Source organism: Onychostoma macrolepis, chromosome 16, assembly GCF_012432095.1.
Source record: "Onychostoma macrolepis isolate SWU-2019 chromosome 16, ASM1243209v1, whole genome shotgun sequence".
NCBI lineage: Eukaryota > Metazoa > Chordata > Actinopteri > Cypriniformes > Cyprinidae > Onychostoma > Onychostoma macrolepis.
This window is the reverse complement of record NC_081170.1, coordinates 3,496,567-3,514,796: the sequence shown is the minus strand read 5'-3', so window position 1 is coordinate 3,514,796 and position 18,230 is coordinate 3,496,567. Positions and strand designations below refer to the sequence as shown.

Genomic DNA, 18,230 nt, shown 5'->3' with positions numbered 1-18,230 from the left:
ATTGAAAATGGGTCGTGGATGGGTATTCCAGCATGACAATGACCCAAAACACACGGCCAAGGCAACAAAGGCGTGGCTCAAGAAGAAGCACATTAAGGTCCTGGAGTGGCCTAGAGCCAGTCTCCAGACCTTAATCCCATAGAAAATCTGTGGAGGGAGCTGAAGGTTCGAGTTGCCGAACGTCAGCCTCGAAACCTTAATGACTTGGAGAGGATCTGCAAAGAGGAGTGGGACAAAATCCCTCCTGAGATGTGTGCAAACCCGGTGGCCAACTACAAGAAACATCTGACCACTGTGATTGCCAACAAGGGTTTTGCCACCAAGAACTAAGTCATGTTTTGCAAAGGGGTCAAATACTTATTTGACTAATTAAAATGCAAATCAATTTATAACTTTTTTTTAAAATGCATTTTTCTGGATTTTTTTGTTGTTATTCTGTCTCTCACTGTTAAAATAAACCTACCATTAAAATTATAGACTGATCATTTCTTTGTCAGAGGGCAAACGTACAAAATCAGCAGGGGATCAAATAATCTTTTCCCCACTGAATATATTTAATATATATCTCATATTTATCAAAAGTATGCTCTCAAATTGTTTTATGCAACAAGTAATATACACATAAACATTTTTTAATTATTTGTTATTATAATTTATAAATTATAAATTATTATTTATCTTTATATTTTATTTGATTGCATATATTTTTCTTATTTTATAATTAAGAAAAATAATAATATTAAAAGAGTTAGATTTGTATGCACAAAATAGCATTACATAGTAAAATTCATTTTGAATAATACATTAGTTGCATTGTATTTTTCCTGTATTAATGTGTGACAAATGGCACACATGGCATAGACTATAGAATATTTATAAATAGTCATAATTTTTTTTATTGTTATTATTATTTATTTTTATTTTATTAAATTATCATTTAAAACAAATATGTATAAGTAATTTTATGAATAATTGTTTATTTAAGTATTTTTATTACTTTAGAAATATTTTTATTAAGTATTTATTTATTTAAATATTTAAATATATTAAATATTTGCAATTGATGACAAACCTTTGTGACAAATGGTGCACATAGACTTAAATATTTATAAATTATATTTATATTTTTCATAAACAAATAATTATGAATAATTGTTATAAATAATTATTTATGTATTAAGTATGCATTTATAAAATATAAGTATTTAAATATATAGCAAATATTACAAACAAATCTTTGTGACAAATGGCACACACAGATTCAAATAGTTATTATAAAATTATGAATATTTATAAATAATTGTTTATATTTTATAAATATAAATGAATATTTTGCTAATATTTCTCTTAAGTATTTATATATTTAAAAATGTTCTAATATAGTAAACATTTATTATTGATGAAAACAATTAAATCACTGAATCAGAGATTTGAAGTCAATTGAATATCATTATATAAGAACAAAGAATATGCAGATTGCTATGAGAGTCATTAAAGTAGCACAGATATGAAGGAAAATGTTATGGCCGGGTGAACAATTATACAGTTTAGTGTCGTTATATAAAAATGTTTGTCCGCAGAATGCTGTGATTGACCAATCAGAATGAAGTATTCCAGAGAGTCGTGTGATTGTTTGTGGCTGGCTGTACATTATCGCTTACATAATGCTTTTATAGCCCATTAGCAATAAACAGCAGGGCCTTTGCACAATCAGTGTTAGTAAAACTGGCATACTGCTGCATCACGATGCTCCATATCCATCTCATCTGTTTCTTGCAGTTTCTTGCATCCTTTCGGTTCCTCCTGCCTTTTCTCTTCTCCGGCCCATTATGTCTCCTCTCGTTTGTTCCCGCTCCGTTGTGTCCTGTTACCCCAGGAAGTCATCAGTGACTTCTCTCCCTCCATTCTTCACATTTCAGTCCGCAGTGAGTGATTCCTGCCGTTTCTTCCCCTCACGCATTACTATTGTAAGCGAGTCCGTCCGTCTCATTCCGTCTCCAATTATCTGGGCCAGTTTTCCCATGATGAGTCACCTGCCGTCACTTCCATGCATCTTCTCTTGTTCATGTCGCTGCCGCGCCATTGTCTGGCCTCGACTCGCACTTTTCCATCAGACGAGCTGCGACCTTTATCTTCATCCTTCAGAGAAGAAACATCTGTCCCACCGCTGTCGGTCTTAGGATAGCTCACCAGGGAACAGAAATCCTGCTGTTCACTCTCATGTCATTCCAAACCCCTACGCTGGTATTTTCTCCTGTAATTTCTTTCATTTCTTTTGTTTTTTCATGATCATTGTATGTAATATATTATATTTTTTCACTTGGGGTGAGGTTTTCAGTTTTTGAGGCAGATAAACAGATAAAAGAAAGTTTGATTTGTCATGAAAATAAACTATAACAATTCATCAGGAGTGCTATTAAAATATACCATATAAACAACCGTACTGTTTATTCTAGCTACTTTTTGTATAAGATACAGTAAATTATTCTAAATGTATTATTTTTATTGTTTTTGCTGTATATTACTTCTTGCATTTTATTTATAATTTATATTTTATGTAAATATTTTGAATTTAAAATTTTTTTAAATAATTTTAAAATATTTTTTTTAAATATATCAAGATATATATATTTTTGTTATTTTATATACATGTAATGTATTTTATAAGTTTTATATGCATTATACCATTTAATTAACCATACTGTTTATTCTAGCTACTTTCATGCAAGATACAGTAAATTATTGAAAACATTTTAAATTCATTATTTTATCATTTTACTGTATTTTACTTTTTTTATAGTTCATTTTAATTTTAATTATAATGAAAAAATACATCATTAAAAATTTTATATACATTTAATGTATTTTATAAGTTTCATATGCATTATACCGTATAAATAACTATACTGTTTATAGTTACAGTAAATAAATTCATTATTTTATCATTTTACTGTATTTTACTTGTTGCATTTTAGGTAATTGAATGAAATGTCACAGACAGTTTTGCTTTGAAAACGGCAGCGGGTAGCCTAGATTATGCTTTCAGTTTGAATAGAAATCTTATACAGTACAGTTTGTCGATCTAAAATGGTAATTGTGCATTAACAGCTGTCAACCATGTCAGTACGCAAATGCGCTGTCAGAACTTATTTATGCAGCGCATTTTTAATTTTGGTCGCGCATGCGGACCTGCGGACCACTTATGTGCACCCCTGTTTATAATTTATTTTTCAATTTAATTATAACAAAAAATCAATCATTAAAAAAGCAATTTTAACTTTATTTAAAGTCTTGTCAAAATTATTTGAATTTATTTAGTGAAAGACAAAATTCATTAAAAAAATAATAATAAAGACATCAGCCAAACAGGAAACTTGCTTTAGAAGTGGGGCAAAAAATTAAAAAAGAAAAAAGAAAAAAAGTTCTCTCTCATTCACCCTATTCACGTCTGCTTCTCTCTGCTCTTCCAGGGCCCGGGGCCGTGTACGGCGGAGCGGCGTCTCTGAACGGCCGTTTATCAGAAGTCGGTCTGTGGTTCTGCCTCTCCATGTCTGTTCTGATGAAGGTCTAAAACTTTCCCGCTTCGGAAGGAGTCTTTAAATACGAACCCATCACTGTGAACAAAAAGAAATTATGCATTAATCCAGGAGCCATCGCTACATCACTCGGTCATTCCTTCCTCTTCCCATTCACGCCCGGTCGCATATCACCGCTTCACTCCTCCCTCCCGTCGCCAACGATGGTCACCTTTTATCGTCCAAACCTGAAATGTGATGCAAATGATGTGAACGACAAGTGTAATGCCAGTTGGGTGTCTCTTGATGTGCGTGCTGGACATGCTGGTTGTAAAGTGACGTGTCGACGATGACGTTTGCGATGTTCGGGTGACCCTCTCAAAGCTGTTCACCAGTGGGCCCGTCGGATCCCGGCGCAGAGATCCGAGCTGAACGGTGGTGCATTCTGACGTGCGTAGCTACTATGAATGATGTCAAACCACATGTTTTCTTTCTAGCGAGGAGGGCCGTGTCATCTCGGCCCCTCGTTTGCGTTCATTTGGGCTCTCGACCCAAAGCAAACGTCTGACCTGCGTCCAGCCCTCATATTGTCCTCAGTCTGTCCATCACTCAGATCGTCAGTCCTTCACACTCAGTGTAAATATATATGCAGTAGAGGCCCCTCATTCCAGCAGCAAAAACTACATTTCCCATCAGCCTCTCTGTTTCAGCCTTTCGGCTCGGAGGATATTGCTGCCTTTAAGTCACGATGGAATGATCGTATTTACGAGATTTACAACCGTACTGTCATTATTAGCCGAGAACCATTGGTATTGATAGTAAGAAGTTTAGTTTGTACACATTTAGTGTTGCTTTCCTGTGTTTGACGGGAACTTAAAAAAGATAAGTGCTTTAAATTACTTTTCAAACTCGTTGCAAAGTATAAAAAATAGATGTAGTGTTGGAAATTAAAGTATTTGGACACTTTTTGGTTGTCGAATGTTGGTTAATAAAATAAACTACAGCTGTAGACGTCACTCATCCGCTAAAACTCATTTTTAACATGCAAATGTAGTTTAGAAAAGTCAGAAAGACTGCAGCTTTTCAGAACTGTTTGAATGTGTCATTGCAACTCATAAGAAAGACTACAACGTTTCATAATTATTTAAATGCATCATTGCAACTCATAAACAAGAGTGCAACTTTTCAGTATTTTTTGAATGCATCATTGCAACTCTTGAGTGAAACTTTTCTGAATTATTTGAATGCATCATTGGAATTCATAAGAGTGCAACTTTTCCAAATTATTTAAATGCATAATTGCAACTCATTAGTAATAGTGCAACTTTTCAGTATTATTTGAATGCATCATTGCAACTCTTATGAGTGCAACTTTTCAGAATTATTTAAATACATCACTGCAACTTATAAGAGTGCAACTTTTCAGAATTATTTGAATGCATTGTTGCAACTCTTAAGAGTGCAACTTTTCGTAATTATTTAAATGCATCACTGCAAATGAAAAGAGTGCAACTTTTCAGAATTATTTGAATGCATCATTGCAACTCATAAGTAAGAGTGCAACTTTTCAGAATTATTCAAAAGCGTTGTTGCAACTCGTAAGTAGGAACTTTCCACAAAGACTTGAAGGCAGCAGAAGTTTCTGGCATCTCCTGGCCTGAAACGGTTCATTGACTTCTTGTTGCTTGTGGATAGCATGTACCGGTTAGAAATGTCCCTCTTGTGACCTCACTTCCTGCACCGACCCCGTTTTAACCCCCTGCACTGTGTACATTTTAATCTGCAAGGTTAACTGCTATTACTTTTTTGGTGTTAATAATGATTATAATGATGATGATGATGATGATGATGACAATGTTAATAAGTATTTGAATAAATATGATAGTAATTCCATGTGAGAAAAAAAAAAACGTCAGAGCTGATCGCAAGCCATGTGTGTGAAAATATTTTGTACTAAAAATCACTGAATTCATCGAACGGCAAAAAGAAAAAAAAAAAACTTTTTGAAGTATCGTGCTCTGTTTTACCATGATTAACTTTTTTAAAACAGAAGTAATTTCGACTCGTCCGTAAAAGAGAGCAATCAGTGAAATGTGAGGGCGCTTACACGCTAGACAGATCTGATTTGAGCATGTGAAAATGGGCGTAGAAATACAAATTGAACAAATATACAGTACAAAGTGCAGTGTTGCTTTTTCAAACCGTTACATTTGTCCACCGTCTTTGTCATGCACCATCCCCATTGAGCTGTGCGTTTGCATTGTAAACTCTAGCGTGTAGGCGTCCTAATATCATTTCAAATGTGTACTGTATTTTTTTCCCATGCTGTTGATGACTGTAATGTATGATATATTCTGCAGTAATGATGTAATGCTCATGTCTGCCTCGATGACATAACCAAAACCCTCAGTATCCTGCAGTTACGTACGGTCGTGTTAGTGCGATGCTGTGTTCCATTCAGAGACGATTGTTGGATATTCCTGTGATATCAAGTTGCAACAAAAAAAGTGCATGCATTTACTGCATGTATTATGTTTGGAAAATGACATACAAGGAAAGAAAATGGCAATTTACAATTTTTGTTGTCAGCAGTCTTCTCGCAACAAAATTGCGATGCTATGCAATGCTAGCATTAGTTCTGTAGATGTGCGTTTAACAGACAGGAGCATTCAACTTGTTTTATGCATATTTTCTAAACATTTTGTACAGAGCCCTGCTCATGACATGCAGAAAAAATACATATATCATGGCCACGTATTAAGAATTTGTTTCTATGACTAATTAATTTGTTCCCTTTTTTTGTAAATCGTGGCCACACTGTACTAATTTGTTCCCTCGTTTTAGTTATTTAGTAAATCGTGGTCATGCTGTAGGCTATTAATTTGTTCTCTCGTTAGTAAGTCATGGCCACATTCATTCTCTCATTTTAGTAAATTGTGGCCATGTCCTCATGTCCTACTAATTTGTTCTCTCGTTTTAGTAAATCGTGGCCACATCATATACCAATTCCTTCCTTTTTTTTTTTTTTTTTTGTAAATCACGGCCACATTGTACTAATTTGTTCCCTTTTTTAGCATGTCCTACTAATCCATTCCCTCATTTTAGTAAAACATGGCCAAGTCATACTAATTCATTCCCTCGTTTTAGTAAATCGTGGACACAACATACTATTTAGTTCCCTGATTTTAGTAAATCGTGGCCATGTCATACTAATTCGTTACATTGTTTAATTAATTAAATAAAAACGAGGCAACAAATTCGTACAACATGATTTAATATAAGGTGGGAACGAATTAAGTCGTGGGAGCAAATTCTTCATTTGCGGCCGCTATTTAACTAAAGCAAGGGAAAACACATTGTCCGCATGTCATGTGCGGGGCTTCTTAATTTTGTCCCAATATATAGGCTACGGGAATTTTTTAATCACAGTGCATTTTATTTATGCTGTACATCTGTGTCTGAATTTCTGCACAAATTTTCAAATTGCAAGTCTGACCTGATGTTGCGTTGGACTGCACTCCAAGTAGTTGGAAAATCCAACACTCCGAGCTGAATGGGACGCAGTACTAGATTCTATGCGCCGCCTCTTTCTTCCCGTTCAGAATCAGATTAGCGGGAGATAAAGATGTAATTAGCCAGCGACTGCGACTCGCTAAGCAAGCGGAGCGTCATATTCTCTCCGTCCCCCATCTGGTGAGTGGCATAGCTCATAAATCAAGCTCAGTCCGGGTGCTGACAGAATCCTCTTCAAGGACAGCTGTGCCTTTGAGTCTCGAGCCCGATGTGGAGTCCGATCCCCTACAGGCTAATTAACCGCCACTTAAGAGCACACGGCGAAGAGGCTTTGACGTAAAGCAGCGGTGCACGACTTAACGCGCTGCGGCCGCTGCGCTGCTTTATGCAACCGTTCGCAATGACCCTGCATGAGCGCTGACCGTTCAGTTTGCAATGTTAATGCTGTATATACTCTAATACGATAATGTTCTCCCTGAATATGTGCTTCATTATTGCATTCCAGCCAGCAATAACCCCGGAATAAAGCCGAAACCTATTTAATGTCCAATTTAAAGTCTGAGGGGCCACTATGCTGTTATTAATGAATGCTGAAGACTGTGCGTTTCGTACGCTGTGCGCTGATGAAAGATATTGCATACTGCTTAGTACAAGTAGGCTACACAGTGGCCACAAAAAGTATTTGTATGCTTAAATGACACTTAAAAATATCTGATTGACTTTGCATTAGAAATGATAAAACAATAGATATAGTGTTGGAAATTAACATTTTAAAATATTGGAACACTTTCTGGTTGAGTTTTTGTTAATATTTTAAATTAGTTTTTATTTCATATTTTCTGTTGTCATTTTAAAGTTGTAGTATTTTTGTGTTGAATTATTTTATATATATATATATATATATATATATATATATATTTTTTTTTTTTTTTTTTTAGTTATTTTAGTACATCAATTTTAAAATTAAAATAAGAAATAATATTTTTTTATATTTTATTTTAGGTATTGATTTTTTATGGTTTTAGTTGAATATAATATACCTGGTTTAAAAAAAAAAAAAAAAACTACAGATGTGGACATAATTCATCCGCTAAAATATATTTTGACCTTGCAAAAATGGCTTAGAAAAGTGAGAAATCTAATGCTTTGACATGAAGACGTTTAAATGACTTTTAAGTGTCAAAATACTTTTTCCGTCCCTGTCTGTGGTTTGATTTCAAGCACAAAAGCAGGTGATTTTTCAGATTTTTCTCGTCTCTTGAGCTTTTTATCCTGCTGTCAGTCCGCTTTCGTCCGCTTCATGCTTTTCTTATCATACTCACGTTAGCATTGCCCTCGAGGTCCACCGAACATCTCTGTGTACATGTATTCTCCTCAAATATAAGTAAACAAAAGAAAAAAAAGTATGAAATGTCGTTGCAATTCTCGGTGTGGGTATAACGCATGTAAATGTCTGTTTTGGGTGGAGTTTCTATGGATGTGTGATTATCGTGATGGAGCGCTGCTGGTGTCGGGATCATTTCCCCTCGTGATTCCCGCGCTGAACTGCAGAGATTCACATTCAGAGGGGACTGAGATAGAGGTCTGGCGTGGAGGACGGTTGTGAGCGGGTCGGACAGGGGCTGATTGAAAGCTTTCTGTGATCTCAGTGCCGGTTAATAAGGAAGCCTGTTTCTGCCACAAAATTTAAAAAAAAAAAAAAACTATTGTAACTTTTTCATCTCAAAATTCTGACTTTTGCTAGATATAAACTCAGAATTGTGAGATATAAGCTCTGATTTTTTTTTTTTTTCAGAGTTTTTTTTTTGGTTATTGCAAGTTCATTCAGAATTCTGAGTTTATATTTTGCAGTTCTCAATTCACGTCTCAATTGATTTATTTATTTATTTTTTTGCAACAGATTAAAAAATAAAAGGTAACAGCGAGTTTATATACTACAATTTGGACTTTTCTTCACTACTTTTTTCACAGAATTCCACAATTCTAAGTTTATATATTACAATTCTGAAAAAAATGACACAATTGAGATATGACTTTTTTCTCACAATTCAATTTTTTTTTTCTTTCTCAAAATTCTAAATTTACATCTTGGAATTTCAAGTTTATATCTCACGATTGTCACATTTTTCTCAGAATTCTGAGTTTCTGTCTCACAATTCTGAATTTATATCTCACATTTCAAGACTTTTCTTCTCAGTATTGCCAGTTTCTACACTATCAAAAATAAAGGTACAAAAGCTGTCACTGGGGCGGGAACCTTGTACCTTTTGAAAAGGAACCGCCCCAGTGACAGCTTTTGTACCTTTATTTCTGAGAGTGTATCTCACAATTCAGTTTTTGTTTTTTTTCTCACAATTGCAAGTTTATATTTTGTAATTCTGAGTTTATATCTTGCGATTCTAAAATTACACACAAGGTTTTTCTCCGCCATTAAATAAAAAATAAAGGTAATTGTGTTTTTTTTTTTTTCCTTAAAATTGCGAGTTTATACACTGTAAAAAGTGATGTTGACTTAACTTAAAAAAAATTGAGGAAACCCGTTGCCTTGAAATTTTTAAGTAAATGATAATTAAAAAAATAAGTTAAGTGAATTGTCAAGTTCGCTTAACTTTTTAAAAATATATATTATTTACTTAATAATTTTAAGGCAACGGGTTTCCTCAATTTTTTTAAGTTAAGTCAACATCACTTTTACAGTGTATCTAAAATATATATATATATATATATATATATTGTTAAAAGACACATTTACCGTTTACATTCTCTTATATTTTGTGGTGGAAACAAGACTTAGGCTGTGTCTGAAAGCTAGAAAATGCTCTACACAAGCAGTCGAAGTAGAAAGCATCAAGGCACATAAAAACTAGGTGTTTGTCTAACACGGAAACTAGCTGTGAAAAATTATTTAATTAAATCACAAACTTAAATAAAACTCTGCCCAACAAACCCTGCTTGTAAATGCATTTTCTGTCCAGTTCCCAAACACTTCCCTTGTCTGTGTTTACACACGAGTTGTCTGTGCATATTAAACCAAGATGGAAGGAAGTAGTTTAACAGTTCACCTTCAAATATTTGCTTGATTATCTCTATAACTCCTTCAGGTTTGTTCTAGATCATTGCACAAGATGTCGTAGTGCTTTTGTTTGCGGTTTACTTTGACTTTGGAGGTACTTTCATACAAAACTCAGTGACTGAACAGTAAAAATCATAATGTTTTTCTAATGCTGCTCATGTCTGCCAATATAAAAGTGGATTTATTCCAGATTAGATGCCAGTACTGCACAGTGTTGACTAATTATCGTTTGCCATAGTGTTAATTAACAGTAAAAGTTGAGACAGTAAAGCTGCTTTATCCAGTTGGCCACTAGATGGCAGTGCCAAATCACTCTGCATGATGCTTTTAGTAGTTTTATGTACATTGTACATCTATTTAATTCACAAAAAACTGCACAGTTAGCTCTCCTTAGTCTCCAGATTATAGTTGTTTTATTAAAATATCATTTGTTTGTTTAGGAACAGAAGATGGCTAGGTTGAGATATTTGTCCACTAGCATTTTCCCTGTTAAAGAAGTGGTTTTATACCTGGTTTATTTGGTTTACCAACCTGAGCAGTTGACAAGTTCTCATAACCTGTCTAAAACCAGCCAGACATGTGGAAACCAGCCAGTTTACGCAGGTGCTTTCAGTATAGCATGTGTTTTTGTTTTTGTTGCATTAGCCTGTGTTACATTAATAACTGAAACATGTATAGAGCTTTTAAAAACTGAATGTCAGTGTCTATTGATACTGTGTATCTGGAGACAACATATTGAGACAGTTTGCGTGTAGAAGTAGACGGTAGAATGATAGATAGTCCAACTGTTAGTAGTCAGATACTGTAAACTGTATGAAAAGAATATAAATTGTAAGAATATAAGCTTGTTATCGGTACTGTGTATCACTAATGTCGCAAAATTGTTCTCATTACAAATTCAGGAGAAGAAACAGGCCAGAAACAAATGTACACAAAAACATGCAGACGTGAATGTTTGGTGTTATTGAGATACTTAGCTATAAACGTCAACAGTTTACTTCACTTTCTCAACACTATTGCCTCACCGTGAAAGAGAAAAATGACCGCAGCGAACGTTGTGTTGTGTCTTGCACCATAGACACTGCATTTTAAAGACAGCGTATCTGTCTTCGACCGTTGTGGGATATGTACTATATGTATGTATGTATAAAAAAAAAAATACATTTTTAGAGCCCTTAAAGAGAGGGTTTTGAGTCGAAGGAGCCAAAAACAGGCTAAAGATACACTCATAAAATATTTAGGCCTAAATTTAAGATTTATGTATTTGAATTGCATACCTGGTTTATATATTTATCAGCAATAAATCTAATTTGTTTATTTCATACATTTGAACTAACTGAATATTGCTTGTTACACAGCTACAGCAATATTTTAACCATGTTCGTACTTTTTACCTGATTAAATTTATTTTCACAATAAATATAATTCTAAACAACTTGCATTTTGAAAATATGCTCCTTCGAATAAAATTAAATGTATGCAAATAATTAATAATAAATCATTTAAAAAAAATTTTGTTACTTGAAATAAATGTTAACTACAAAATTAAAGTTTTAAAAAATTGAAAAAAAAATTGAAAATTAAAATATAAAACATTTTCAGCTAGTTGCCAAGGCAGCATTTCTGAAAAACTGAACTAAAACTGTACTAAAAATGTGTAATATATATATATATATATATATATATATATATATATATATATATATGTATATATACAGTGTATAAACCTACTAAATTACTAAAACGTTAAGCAAAAATAAAACTAAAAATTTTTCAAAATGTTAATAAAAACTACAATTAATATTTAAATTATACTAAAGTGAATAGTTTATAATAAATTACGCCATTTTTATGCCTTTTTTAAATAAATCTGACCTGTTTTGTTTATGTATGACTGACAAATATGTATCACATTAAGTTAATTAGTTCATTATGTTAAACTGTGCAATCCAAATGCATGGAAGTTTCATATGCAATTCAGAGGCATAAATATTACATAGGCCTGTTTTTTGAGTGCAGTTATGATGCATGCATAACAATATTTGATGCATGTAGATAGATAGATAGATAGATAGATAGATAGATAGATAGATAGATAGATAGATAGATAGATAGATGTTGTTGTCCTGTGTTCACGGTAATTCAATCTGAGGGATTTGCAAGAAACAGATGGTTTTATGTCAATCATTTGCACATGTTTGAATAAGAATTCACTAATTACTGATGTGCATAATTAGGACTAATTAAGTTGTCAGAACAGCACACAGGCATTAAGAAGACATAAGAGGGCCAGTTCCTCAGAAAACAGCGGGTGAGGGAGCCACCGCGGCGCATTTCAATAAGCGCTTTATTCCGACTCTCGCCCAATGTCAACAACACATGCTGTTTCTGCGCAGATCGGGACGTCACTTTCGGCTGCTTTCTGAAGGACTTTGTGGCCTTTCCAGCCAAAATCACCCCGATCCCAGCGTCCTCCAGACCTCCACCTCAGTATCTCTGTAATATAGCTGTTTGTTTGTGTGTGTGTGTGTGTGTGTGTGTGTGTGTGTGTGTGTGCGTGTGTGTGAGTGTGTGTATGTCTGTACATTCTCCGGCCTTCTTACGGCAGGCATGATGGGTCGTGATTCTGTTTCAGACAAATGGATTTTATCCCCCTTATTACTGTCTTCGAGAAATCAATGACGCAACTGAAGAACATAACAGAACGTTGTCTTCCACAACGACGCATTCTGTGCTGTGATGTAACGTTTCTTTGAACGTCATTTGTTTTACAGTTCTCCCTGTCCTTTGTTTTTAGGTGTGTGTAAATTTTTTAATCCACAAAAAGGAGAAAAAAAGTCAAGAATTTAAATGGAAGGAGAAAAATAAAGCGAATTTTGTTTTTAACATAACGCTGCTGTGAGTCACTGTGTTTTCTTTGATGGGTTGCTGATCTGGGTTATTTTAAGGTCTCTGTCGCTTCGACGTTTCCTCCTACACACAGGATGCACGTCTCACAAGGACTTCGTGCTAGTTGACCACACACAATATGATTCATAATTTAATCATGCTCACATCGTTATGACTTTCTTCTGTGGAAGTCAGAAAAAAAATACAATAAAAATAAATTAATTAATTAAATTAAATAATAATGATAATGAAAATGAAATTTTAAAAAATACATTTTATCAACTTATATTTTTTGTCAGAATAATTGAACCAATTTTAACTTGGTTTTTAAGTCAGATTAATCTTATTTATTTAAATTTACTGAATGAAATACAACACTTCCTACTAACTTTGGTCTGCTGATTCGACCAAAGCAGTGTCGTATTTGCTCAAGCACTTCACACTTTTTCAATGCATTTTGTCATGTTTTTGCTCGACAGCTTTTTTCAAGAAGAAGTCTTGTGTTGTTGTTTAATCAGCAGAAAAACACCACAAAGACTGGTCAGTGACAGAGGAAAATGCAAGCATTGCAATGTTTTCTGCTACATCTGTGGGAAATTTTATGAATATTTTTGGGGAAAAAATATTTATTTAAAGATCTTGTGTATTTGTAGAAATTGTGTATTTTCCCATTCCTTTGCACATTGTAAGCTTTTTAACATTTGACTGCAACTTATTTTGATAAGTGCATTAAATCATTTTTCTTGATATTTTAGAACTCAGCGTTAGGTTTTCTCTCTCTCTCAAGATGCAGGCCTGTGTGATGCTTAAACATTTAAGGCAGCAACTTAACTAAAGTTTTTAAGTTGAAGTTGGTGGAATTTTTTATGATAAAAGTGAACGGAGACTGTCACACTCCAACAAATGCCCTAAAACCACCTTAAAGTAGTGTGCACTATATTTCAGGTCTTTTGATAGTCATACGATAGCTTTATGTTAGGAGCAGACTGAAATTTTTAAGGCATTATTCACAGATCAATCATCTTTAATGGTGCTTTTTTTTTTTTGTAATTTTTGGAGCCTCGTCATTTTTCATTGTGTGCAAATGTGAGATTCTGCTAAACCTGTCATTCTGTGTTTATAACAGAGAAAGTCATACAGGTTTGGAACAAATGAAGACTATTTCTATATTGCTTTAAATGTGACGTGTCATTTACACACCACAGCAGCAACAAGTTCATCAGTGTTTTAAAAGCATCTTTAAAAGTTTGCATCTTCTAGGCATCACTCTACCAATGACTGACTTAGAGTTGTGAGAAAGTATTTTGGCATCCAATAATGACACTTCATCTGTTTTTTGAATGTTATTTTAGCTTCGAAAGAGAAATTCTAATTATTTTCACGGTCCATGCTGTTTTATTTCCCCCTTTCTTTTTTTATCTCTTCCTCAAAGTGCAGGGTTGTGGCTTTATTTGTATTTTTCACATCCTTTGATATCATCTTTATTTGTCTTGCAAGCCGCCGCAGGGAATAATATTGCATGAGCATAAAATTATCCAATTATGTTCAAAAGCTTTCACCTTTTAATGTTCACAACATTTAATTCTGAATATTTGGTGGAATGCATTTTATCAACTTTATTCAAATGCACGAGTAATTTAGATTTGGGTCAGCAGTGTCAAATAGCCAAATAAAAATGCAGCTTTCAGTCAGACTTTATGGTTTAAAAGTCAACTTTTATATTGCAATTCAATTTTGTACTTTGGTTAAGGTCTCTAGGCCTGAACTACATGATGGCATCATGTGTATTGGAAATCTCACACACATGAAGTTTTCTCTGCAGAGACACATCCAGCATGTTGGTTGAACAGTGACACAATTCATCTTGCTTTTATTGATTGTAAATTCATGAAAATCCTTCATGCCTCTCCAGCCTCGAGTCGTATTTACATCCACACTTCACTTGTTGGAAGAAAACAACGCTGGCATTTTCTAGTTGCATTTCTTTGACTAAAACATCGGGGGAATGGCTCATTAGAGAGAACAGACCTGATTCTGTGACATTTTACATGTTGTGCCATTTGTGGTTTTCTGAGGTAGGAGGCTTCAAGGCCGAACACCTGAACTTGGCTGAACAAGTGACTAGTGAAGAATGAAGACATTTTCATCAAACATATGATGTACTGCGGAAAAAGAATTAGGTAAAACTTTACGTTAAAATGTATATACAGTTAGGCAAATCCAGGATTTCCCAAACCAGGGTTCACGAGTTGATGAAATAATTAAATAAAACATTTATTATTTATATTTAAGTGAATAATTATATACACATAATACGTATTTGAAATTATAATAATGAATATTTTTTGAATTTAATAACTTAATAAATCATTTTAAAATAAAACACTTTATTTAAATTGTTAATAATCCATATAATAATTAATTTAATGTCTATATTTAATTGAATAATTATTAACACAATAATTAGCTCAAATTAAACTATAAATAAAAAATAATAAAATTAATAATAAATAACTTAAAATAAAAGCAATCCTAATAAAACACTTTATTTGGATTGTTAATCCATATAATAATATATATTCATTTAATATTCATATTTAATTCAATACTTATAATACTTATAATTAAAATGAATAATAAATAATCATTAATTAATTAATTAATAATATTAATAATAAGCCTATTTGGATTGTTAATAATCCATATAATAATTAATTTATTACTGATTTATAATCAGTACAAATAGTAATAATATATAACTAAAATATAACTAATAATTATATACATATAGTAATTACAATTAATAATAATTAATAAATATTTTTAATAATAAATCATTTACAAATAAGAACAATCCAAATAAAACATTTTATTTGGATTATTAATAAGCCATACAATAAATAATTTAATAATAATAATAATAATAATAATGAATTTAACCGGCCCATCACGTGACAGATACCCAATATCAGACAACCGTGGACAAGCAAATGCGTTGTTAAATTACTGAAAAATTAAATAGGAAACCCTTAGCGTCAATATGCCGACGCCATACTGGGAATTTTATCGTCATAATTAAATTATATATTGGGTAATAACAGTGCCATTATTGCATATATGTTGGGGTGTGATTTTTCAATGTAAACAGCCACAACAGTTTTATTTATATTACATTATTTACACATTTATGAGCACATAACCCAACCCCTGCCCCTAATTTTTTGTGTTTTATTTGTCAATAAAACACAAGATATAACAGGCAGATACAACTACCATCATAATTTATTCAAAAAATATCTTCCGAGTTAAAACATTTGATTTGTGAGCGGAATAGACGCGATCGCCGTCTCTGTCCGCCGTTAATCCTGTATGCTGCAGTCTGAATTCAAAAAATGCCGCCAGAAGAAGCCTTACGTCAGCCTTGGTTGTGAAATGCTATTGGCTCTTATGTGTCTCGTGACAGATTGCGTTATGCTGTTCTGACAGGCTATTGGCTCTTGTGTGTCTCGTGACAGATTGTGTCATGCTACGGGACCGGAGTATCTTTTTGAATGAGATGTGAGCGCATTAACGGAGCGGGATCATTTTCAGCGGTTAAAACCTTATGTTTTGCTTTCTTCTTCTCATAAAGACTTCGTATGGCTTCAGAAGACTTGGAATGCAACACGACTTGTTTGCAATGCTTTTATACTGCTTGTTTATGGTCAGTTTTTGCAATAAATACCTGTGACTGCACTTATATTTGCCTGTTTCGTGTTTTATGTTGTTCAAAAGTGGGTAGGTTTAGAGTAGGGTCTGGGTTAGGTGCTCCAATAAAAGTATAAATGTATATAAAATGATTTCTATTTTTAACAAATGCATGCAAACCGAAAACAACGGAGGAGAACGTGTTGTCATTTTCCATAAGCGTCTTGACCTGACGCATAAAGCAAGCAATTGAAAGCAATGGAGATCCTATCTTGTCATATTCTGACGCCTAGGGACACTTTTGGCGTCTTCATAGTGACGCGAAAGGCGTTTGACCATGCTTCAGTTTTTGACGCCTTGGGAGTGAGAATGGGTTGGATGTGTACGTGTCTGGTGTAGGCAGTGCTATACTTTTTCCCAGTTGTCAAAATGAATGTATTGACAGCATACCGTAAATGTGTTGTGCACAAACAGGAAGGCTGAACCTCAAAGAGACCACCATCAGAAACAAAAGTCACTAATATGCTTTTAGTTCTCTATTTTGACAGAAACTGAAGATCAGCCTGGAATAATCCAGACTGACTCAAGAAGAGAAGTGAAACGACAGCTATAAAATACTGAGCTGTATCTTCCTGAATGGATGTGATGCTAATCTTATTTCTACATTCAGCTGACTCCGCAAAACCACCAGCGCTTCCACGAGACTCGTTTACCGTCAGGGCAGTGATGCGACTGTGTGTGTGTGTGTGTGTGTGTGTGTGTGTGTTTGTTTGACATCCAGCTGTAGGTGTGTGTCCTCTGCCTTCATTTGGCTCTTTCCACTGATCTCACTAGTGCAAAAAGCCCCTCAAACAGAGAGGATCAGTATCAATTTATTGATTCTTTTATTGCCAAAGTGCTCAATAACAATGGCATCTGAGCATTTGAGTCTTGCGATATCCATTTTAGGAAGAATTAATTTCCATTTCTTTGATTCATTTCTTCAAAGTCAGGTTAATTCATATTGTATTACAGCTTCAATCAAAAGCTTTTAGGTTTGTTCTTTTGGAGGCTGTGAGGTCTGCACCTACACTGATGTTCAGAAGTTTGACTTTCAGTAAGATTTCTTGCTTTTGGAAGAAAATTCTTACGCTCACCAAAGTAGAGAACAGTCAAAATATATTAAATATTATTTTCGATTTTAAATAACTGTTTTCTGTTTGAATATATCATCAAATGTAATTTATTTTTGTGAAAAAAATGCTGCATTTTCAAGAAACATTTCTAATTATTATCAATGTCCAAAATAGTTTGGCTGCTAAAATAAATTTAAAATAGTCCAAAATTGTGAAATATTATTAAAATTTTAAATAACTGTTTTCTGTTTGAGTATATGTTCAAATGTAATTTATTCCTGTGATCAAAGATGTATTTTCTGCATCATTACGCTGATTTGCTGCTATTTATTTCTATTCATTTGAAGTAGAGAACTTTTGTAACATTATAAATGTCTGTACTGTAGTTTTTTTTATCACTTTAATGTATTCAGATTTAATGCATGCAAAATCGTAGTG

At 33.6% G+C, this 18,230-nt stretch overlaps 1 protein-coding gene across 5 annotated transcripts in view; it reads left to right on the top strand.

The window, feature by feature from the left end:
- iglon5 (IgLON family member 5) overlaps positions 1-7,827 on the top strand; it is a 181,382-nt gene extending 173,555 nt beyond the window's left edge. For all 5 annotated transcript variants that reach the window (XM_058746761.1, XM_058746763.1, XM_058746762.1 and 2 more), the window contains one exon: positions 3,471-7,827. In XM_058746761.1, the coding sequence (XP_058602744.1) occupies positions 3,471-3,571 (101 nt within the window). In that variant the 3' untranslated portion in view covers positions 3,572-7,827. The remainder of the gene's footprint in view (positions 1-3,470) is intronic.
- The last annotated feature ends 10,403 nt before the right edge of the window (positions 7,828-18,230 follow it).